We start from the raw sequence: 8,525 nt of genomic DNA, 5'->3' as shown, positions 1-8,525 counted from the left end.
GGATGTGAATTCCAAGGACAGTTACAAATAACCAATCTCCAGTTACTGATGTTTCCAAAGGTTTAAAAGGCAGGACCCCTTGCCTTTTCTACTGTTAATATAAGAAGGATAATACATTAAAGAATACAGAAATGGGGCATACATCTATGTATTCATATTTGCATATTTTTTTATCTTGTTTTTCAAATACAATGTTATGGCTATTTAACCATTCTAGGTAATGCATGAAGTGTTGCAACCAACTGCACCAAACCCTTGTAGAGAACTTGGCTGCTCCCACTTGTGTCTATTGAATCCAAAACACAAAGGAAGTTGTCGGTGCCCAGTTGAACTAGTGCTTGCTGATGGAAAAAACTGCATTCCTGTTAAGGATTCTGCATTCTTGTTCCTAGTAGCTTCAACAGCTATTACTCAGGTAACCTTCTGCTAAAAATTAAGCTGAGTGCAGGGAGACTTACTTGATCATGCCATGCCTAGGTCTCTTTCAGTCTGAATCCAAAACTCTAATAAATGACAACTACTCTTGTAGCCTTTGGCATGAGCCAGGAAATATACTGTAGCCTGAAAAACAATGACCAAGCTGCCTTTTTTTAATACTGCCTCTAGGCAAGCAAACACTACAGTCCTTTCATACAAAAGTGCCAAATGCTGAAGTACAGCATAATGGGGAGATGGCAAATTTTATTTTCTCTAGCACTTGGATCTTTGTAGCACCAGTCTTTAAGATTTTTGGCTTCCACTTGCTATTTCTGGACCTAACTGCTTTGACAATTCCTGGGTCACCATACAACTTGGAGTAGGCAGATTAGATATCCCTGGGTCTTGGAAGCCTGCAATAGACTTTGAACTGCAAGCATTGAAAAAATATTTTGCCTTTACTCTGTATTCTAGGTATACCTGAAAAAGCTGCCAGCTACAATAGGAGGGACAACTCTTCCTGAACATAGTATTCTACCTCTTGTCAACCTAGAGCATCTGACAGCAATGGACTATGCTGTGAAAGACCAGTCACTCTACTTTGCAGAGCTGGGAGGTGGCCACATAAGGCTGTTAAAAATCAAGGATTCTGGCAAACTCTACTGGAAAAAAGTAGTGCCAGTGGAAGGCACTGTAATATCTCTTGCTCTTGACTGGTTGAGTGGCAATATATACTGGGTCAGCAGCCAGAACCCATACATTCAAGTAGTAACTTCAAATGGGCGTTATCATCTGACACTGATTGACAAAGAGATCCATAAAGCAGTTGCAATTGCACTGCACCCACCAACTGGAATGATGTGCTTTATTGACCTAGGCTCTGAGACTCGTAGGGCTACCCCAAAGATAGAGTGCTCTGCTATGGATGGTAGCAAAAGGATGGTGCTCTGGAGGAGATCCCAAATTCCTGTTGGCTTGACTTTTGCAGATGTGGGCACTCGGCTCTACTGGGCTGACCGTAGTAAGTATGACAGGCTTGGCTCTGTGGTAAGATCTGTGATCTAGAAAGTGCTGGCAAAGTAACTTTTTTTTTAACTCATTCCTCTAACTGAATGTTAGATTCCAGATGTGAGGACTGGTATCTGCCCATCAGCAGAGGAAGAGTATCTTCTGTCTGAATGAAACTTTTTTGTTTATTTTGAGTCTAGCCCTCTGGGATATGGGATCAAGCCAAGGTTTGGTTTCCTCCTTCCTGGAGGTAGGGTGCAGGTTGCCTTTAAAATATCACAAAGAAAAGAGCCTTGAACTGCTAGTTAACATGTATATTTGCCACTAAACTTCAGCACCTGTTTGCATTTCATGCATCACCAAAAAGCTAACAACTCTTTCTTCTTGCAGTGAAAGGTGTTGTTGAAAGCATTCAGTTGGATGGCTCAAAATACAGAGTAGTGCGGGGAGGGCTGCATGGCCTCTTGCTCTTCACAATTGGTGAAGGCATGATGGTCTGGACAACCTCCACTAACAATGGTAAGATGCTCAGTAAGGCAGATAATTGGTGTCAAGGTGGAGGGGTGTGCACTGTCTAGCAACAACTCAAGAGCCATGTTGGGGTGCCAAGAACAGTTGGCTCACTTTCTAAGCAAATGTACAACTTGTGCTTAGGAAGGAAGCAGGGAGAAGGTAGATTTGTGCACTGCCAACTTATGGCTTTTGTTCCAAGTTGGACTGCCCCTTCTGCAAGGGGAGGATCTGTCTTCCTTTCTAAACTCCTTTATATTCTGTCTGCCAGATACAAGAGTATGGCACAGCAAGCTAGAAACAACAGAGAACTGGTGGTTTCAAGTGGATGGGAAGATCATGGACATAAAGATATACAGCAAGTTCACACAGCAAGGCAAGTCCTAACTGTTTTTCTAAAAGGATAGATCTGGACTAGAATACTTCAGGGAGAGTATAAAGCTCTTCTTTACAGAAGAACAATACACTTTACTTTAAGCTCACCTACTGGGGTTCTAGCTATCTTAAGCTGGGGGGGAAGGGGAATGGAAGGACATTCATGCCACCAGGGTTTCACTTTCTAGGTCTCAAATGGACCATAACTTTAGTGTCAAAACAACTTATAACTGTTCTGCCTAATTGTTAGGTACAAATGGCTGTTCAGAGAACAATGGTGGATGCAGCCAGATCTGCTTGGCAACACCACAAGGGAGGGTCTGTAAATGCTCCACTGGCTATAATCTAGAGCATGGGACTGAATGCATTGCAACTGTGACATGTCCTGAGCCACTTAAGGCTTGCAGAGATTTCAAGAAATGCTTTACCAAGGAGCAAGCATGTAATGGCTACTTCGACTGCTTGGATGGCTCTGATGAAAGTGACTGTAAGTAACTCCTTCAGCTTAAGCTAGCAGGCTGGGGTTCCATGCTATTGCTCCAATCTGAGCTGTAAACCCAACAGCACATGCTCATGGGGTGGTGGGTAAGATGAAAGTACTGCCAGCTTTTCCCATTAATGAGCAGACAAGTCCATTTAGCCTGCAACAGATCTTTGGAAGTTCACTATGGAAAACTGACTATATTGAGTACATAAAGCCCTTTTTATTGCTGCTTAAGCTATCAACTATGGCCCACAAATCCACTTGACTCCTTGATCAAGGATGTAACATCCCATGAACCTCCTGGAAGTCTCTCAATTTCAAACTAGCAAAAGATTCTTCTAGTGTCAGTGGCTCTCAATAGCTGAGAAGACAAGGGCTTGACAAACCCATCAGCGCACAGTAAATATGAAAAGCTATTCCTGATGCGCATAGGCTTGCCTATCCCAATATAATTGGGGAGGCTCCAAATAACACTTGGAGACCAGTAAAATGATCTTCAGGTTTAGCCAACAATATAAAATGTTGAATATCAAGTTTAAAACTAACCATCTCCTCCTAGGCACCTATCAAGATAGGAAGAAACCCAGCACAACAGTACCATTACCAAAGAGGCCAGGCAAGAAGGAAGAAATACCAAAACGTGTCCTAACCACCACCAAGAGACCCACCACTAGAACCAAATATCTGCACCCAGAGGTGACAAAATATGCTAGAAGGAAGCCTTCAACTGTACAGACTCCTCCCCTATATAGGGAGGATAGGATTACTCCGCATATAGAGCCTTCTCCATCTCTTAGCATTGAAAGGGTCCTTGGTTCTCAACCTTGCAGTAGTGAAACATGTAATATGAGAGGAGACTGCACCATTGAAGATGGCATGGTGAAGTGCCACTGCATGTTGGGATATAGTGGTGACCACTGTGAAGAGCCAGCAGTCAAACCTGCAGCTGGTCCCATTATCCTGAGCATTCTTGTAGTACTGCTTGTCCTCATGGCAATAGTGGGAGCTTTCTTCTACATGAGAAGGCAAAGTACCTTGAGAAGGTAAGGATCTCCTGACTAAAACCCATGTAGACACACCAGCTGGGGATGAGGCGCAAAGGTTGAGAGCACAGCTCATGAATCAACAAGACTCTGCCTGAGGCTGTATTTACTTGACTAATCCATACATGATGCATACTTTTTAAAATCTTACCCTTGTAAGCTTTGAGTCTTGTAGAAAGAAGGTTTGACTGACTGACTCCATGATATTACAGCTCCTTGAGGAGGTCAAAGTGACAATTCCCTCAAACAGTTGTATAGACCCTCCTAGGAGTGCAGCTGCTTGCCACAGTTGAACCTGGCTCACCTTTTGGGGAAGGTGGAGGGGTCACAAACTTTTGTGTCACTACTTTAAATGGTAGTACTAATGTGTCTGACACCAATGCTTTTAGAAGGTATCCAAACAACCTACCAGAGGTTTTGATAGCTCTTCTTACTGCAATGGAAGCTTTGACAGGGTTGTTGTAGCCTGTCTGAACTTAATAGTGTATTGGATACTAGTACTGTTTGGGAGTACATACTACTTCCCCTTAGAAATCAGCCTAGCAATTTGGCTCACTTTGAATGCAATGGACTTTAGCCCATAGTCCCAACAGTAAGAGAATCTTTCAGCAACTTTCCCCTTCTTTAAATAAGATCTACAAGTGCTTAAGTGCAATATGGCTTCAGGAACATTTTTTACTCTAATGCAGGACCTCCAGCACAGCCTCCTATAGGGCTCTGACCTCCTATCACAGGGAGAGTGACCCAGAGGAAGACGACATTGCCACAAATGTCTCAACATTTGTTAATAAAGCCTATGATGGAAAACAGGTGAGGAGTCCATCCTACCCCTAAACCCTGTCTGCAGGGCAGGCAGGCAACCCAGAAGCCTTGAGCAGAGCAGACATGCTCCTTCCTCAGACACTGCATTGCTTCTACCAGCACTAGAGCAAAGTGGTCAATCTTATCCTGGCTTTAAAAGCCACCAAGAAGCCCTCAAGCTGCTGATGGGACAGGAAATTAAAGCCTCATTAAAGAGCTGCAATGCAGTCAACTCCATTAAGGCCATCCAACCTAGGCAAGTTTGGGACCAGAGTCCTGAACACTAATACTAGCAAGCTGCTTGAGCCCCTAAAAATCATCCTCCAAGATTCCTTAATGGGGAATATGTAAGGTTCAGAGCACTCCTTCAATTGGCCTGTGAAGTAAGACTTGATCAAATCTAACTTCCTGTTTCATTGCAGGAGCTGGTAACTCCCCTGAAGATGGAATGAGTTCAACCTTGAAATTAAAGTCTTAATGAAATTAAATAACAGCTAATCTGCATGTATAGTGGTGTGTTTGTGGTTTTTTTTGTTTGTTTGGTCCCTACCCCCCTTCCAGAATGGTACTGCTGGGAAGGAATGGTAATAGCTTTTTTTAAAGCCTTACTTATAAAGTACATTTTTTGGTCCTTTTTGTATAGCAATGAATTAATCATCAGTGACATCCATAGTCAATGATACCAGTTTGGGTAACACTTTTTGGAGACTAGCCTTGCCTTATGATTTGTTAAAAGCCTAGAATGCAATTGTCTTGGATCTCAAGTAAATATGGCAACCCTGACTCTTTTTCTTCCCCTCCCCCATTTGGATTCTGTGCATGGGGAAACCATAATTTTTTTTTGCTTTTAACTATCCATGTATAAAATCTAACTTTTTATTGTGGGGTCTATCTCTTACCCATCACCCCAGTGGTGGTGGGGGAATATAGGGAGGTCAAACCTGCCCCCTACTGCCATCTTACCTTAGCCTGGAGATGGAACTGGGGTTAAAGTGCCCCAGGTTGATGGAGCAAAAGTAAGTAGAGGAGGGAGAGGGATGGGTGGGAAGCAGAGGCTGTAGGGGAGGGGGAAGCTGTGGCTACAGCTGAGTAGGAGATAGAGCCCAAGCCACAGCAGCCACCTGCTTCCCCACCACCCTAATGCTACTGAAAGGCTCTTCCCTTGCCCCCATGATATAAATTGGGGTGGGGAAGGGAGCCTTGTCTTGTAACATCTGCTATATTTTACTCAATTCCAGCAGGCTTTAATGCTGCCTGCATGGGGACTGCAAGCCTACACTTGGTGGTAGTGGCTGAAGGGTGGCAGCTGTCTCTTTCTATTCTTGGTTCAATACCAAAGGGCTCTAACAACCTCATGCTCCCTTGAAATGGAAGCTAAGGCTCCAACTCCCAGCTGGACAGGCTCTTGCCCTATAGCTACTGGAATCTGTTTAGTGCTGTACTTTGTCTAAAGAAATCAAACTCCTTCACAACCCCTTGAAGCCCAAACTAAACCTTGAAATAGCTCAGCAGCAATACATGACCTATTGGTCCATACTAACAAAGTCCAGTTACATTATTGTTTTATGGGGGCTTGAGAGGAACAGTGTTTTTTTGGAGATGTGCATGTTTCTCATGTTCTGAACTGTTAGCAGTAAGTGGTGGTGCCTTTCCTAAAGCAGACAGTTAAAAGGCAGTTGGATTGCAAGTCTCACTCCTTTTTAATACTCATGGGAATAAAAGGCAGGGGGGACTTGATTTTTTTTTTAATTGGACCAGCTATGTAGCTGAGATTTTTAAATACTTTCTCACATACCAAGAAAAATCCCCCTTGGGCCTCTGTTTTTTGGGGGATCTTTAAGCACAGCAAGCTAGCTGCTCTAGGCTGTATTCCCACACAGTTCTTGGGTACACCAGACACTAGCAAAAGAAGAAAAGCTGAATACTTGGAGATCAAGCCCTAGCCAAAGGGGGTGGGGGGGCAGCAGTTTATACTTCCCTATATGAAAAGTATTTTTGGAGTTGACTTATAACTTGACCAATATAGGTGTTCAGTCCTTTTAGTTCTCAGTATCCAGCCAGCTTTTATACTTTGTTTCTAAATTCACCTTCTAGAGTCTGGGTAGATGACTCTTGAGCACAAGGGTAGTGAGGTCAGACCAGAATGGTGTGTACATCCTGGTCCTACTTTTTCAGTTGGGCGCTTAAGGCAATAGGCAGACACCCTCATTGCATTGGACCAGGTGTATCATACAATTGACTTTTATGGGGGGTGATGGAGTGTTGGTAGTGGCAGAGGAGATTGTGATGATGGGCTGAATTTCTTGCCATGGCAAGGCTGCATACCACTTGACGTTTAGATGATGGAGAGTCTACTTCTGGTAATGGGAATGAAGTGGTGGCATTCCAGGCAGAAAGCAAGAACATATGGGCCTTAAGTAGCACTATGTTCACCTTTTTCCTAGAATTGCCCTTTGGGGATATAAAACAAACAAGCTGATGGAGCCTCTGTCCTTGGCCAGAAGGCATGCTTACTCCAAGTGGAATGGAGCCTGTCTAGTCCACGCTAAACCAAGCACTATGGTAACTCCCCACTGTCAAGCAAAAAAGCAATCCTGGGGTTGCATCAAGCACTCAAATGACTTCATAGACATTAGGGCTAGAAGGGACCTCAGAAGATCATGGAAATCCAGCCCCCCCACCTGAAGGGCAGGAAGTCGGCTGAGGTCATAGGATCCCAGCAAGATAAGTATCCAAGTTGCTTTTGAAGGTGTTCAATGCAGGTGCTTGAAGCACCTCTGGCAGGCTGTTCCAGACCTTGGGGGCTCTAACAGTAAAGAGATTCTTCCTGATGTCCAGCCTAAAATGGTCTTGTAGTAGTTTATGACTGTTCAACCTTGTCATCCCTTGGGGTGCTCTAGTGAATAAACAACATTCCCCCAGATCCTGGTGGTCACCCCTGATTTTAAACTTGTAGGTGGCCATCACCCCTGAGCCTGTGCTTCCAGGCCAAAGACCCCATGGCTCTGTTTTCCTGATCTCTGATCATGTGCGTGGCTCCTCTCTGGACTCTCAAGCTTCTCCACACTCTCTCTGAATTGTGGGTCCCAAAACTGGATGCAGTACTCCAGCTGCAGCCTCACCAAGGCCGAGTACAAGGGGAGAACAATGTCCTGAGCTTTGCTTGAGAAGCATCTATGGATGCAAGCCAGCATTTTGGCTGCTTTACTAGCTGCAGCATTGCATTGCAGGCTCATGTTCATCTTGTGGTCAATGATGACCCCCAAGTCTTTCTTCCATAGTGCTAGCCAGCATAGCACTGTCAAGCCTATAAGGATTCTGCAGTCTTTTCTTACCAAGGTGGAGAACCTTGCATCTTTCAATGTAGACACCATCAGGTTCTCATCTGCCCATTTGCTGAGCCTGTCGCAGGTCAGCCTGGATCACCTGCCTGTCTTCTGCTGTGGATGCTTTGCTCCAAAGTTTGGTGTCATTGGCAAACTTGGCCAGTCTGCTCCTGACTCCAATGTCCACATCACTAATGAAGATGTTGAACAATATGGGTCCAAGGACAGTCTTGGAGTACCCCACTAGTCACAGGGTACCATGATTGACTTCTATCAATTACTACCCTCTGGGTCCAACCATGGAGCCAACTTCCCAGCCAGTGGACTGTGGTGGACCCAGGGCCACAATTGGCCAGTTTTGCCAAGAGGTGATCATGGGATACCAGATTGGAGGACTTTTTTGAAGTCAAGATATGACCTCAATCTCTCCTCCCTTGTGATGGGTCACCTGGTCATAGAAGGAAATGAGATTGCACAAGTAAGACCTACCTGTGTTGGCTATCCTTTAGGATGTTGGCATTGGCCAGTCCATTTAAGGATAGCCTTTTTTTCTTTAAAAAA

At 44.3% G+C, this 8,525-nt stretch overlaps 1 protein-coding gene across 1 annotated transcript in view; it reads left to right on the top strand.

Annotated features, from left to right (window-relative positions):
• Positions 1 to 5,126, top strand: part of LOC109300965 (low-density lipoprotein receptor-related protein 2-like) — a 39,125-nt gene extending 33,999 nt beyond the window's left edge. Inside the window, exons 27-34 of the mRNA XM_019521855.1 lie at positions 218 to 415; positions 892 to 1,438; positions 1,816 to 1,944; positions 2,207 to 2,311; positions 2,561 to 2,797; positions 3,354 to 3,837; positions 4,527 to 4,647; positions 5,061 to 5,126. Coding sequence (XP_019377400.1) covers positions 218 to 415; positions 892 to 1,438; positions 1,816 to 1,944; positions 2,207 to 2,311; positions 2,561 to 2,797; positions 3,354 to 3,837; positions 4,527 to 4,647; positions 5,061 to 5,090 — 1,851 coding nt within the window. The 3' untranslated portion in view covers positions 5,091 to 5,126. The remainder of the gene's footprint in view (positions 1 to 217; positions 416 to 891; positions 1,439 to 1,815; positions 1,945 to 2,206; positions 2,312 to 2,560; positions 2,798 to 3,353; positions 3,838 to 4,526; positions 4,648 to 5,060) is intronic.
• Positions 5,127 to 8,525: the final 3,399 nt, after the last annotated feature.

The sequence above is a fragment of the Gavialis gangeticus genome, unplaced genomic scaffold (genome assembly GCF_001723915.1).
Source record: "Gavialis gangeticus isolate Ggan-Ray unplaced genomic scaffold, GavGan_comp1, whole genome shotgun sequence".
Lineage (NCBI taxonomy): Eukaryota > Metazoa > Chordata > Crocodylia > Gavialidae > Gavialis > Gavialis gangeticus.
The sequence above is the reverse complement of the archived record's forward strand: the minus strand, read 5'-3'. Positions and strand labels throughout refer to the sequence as shown.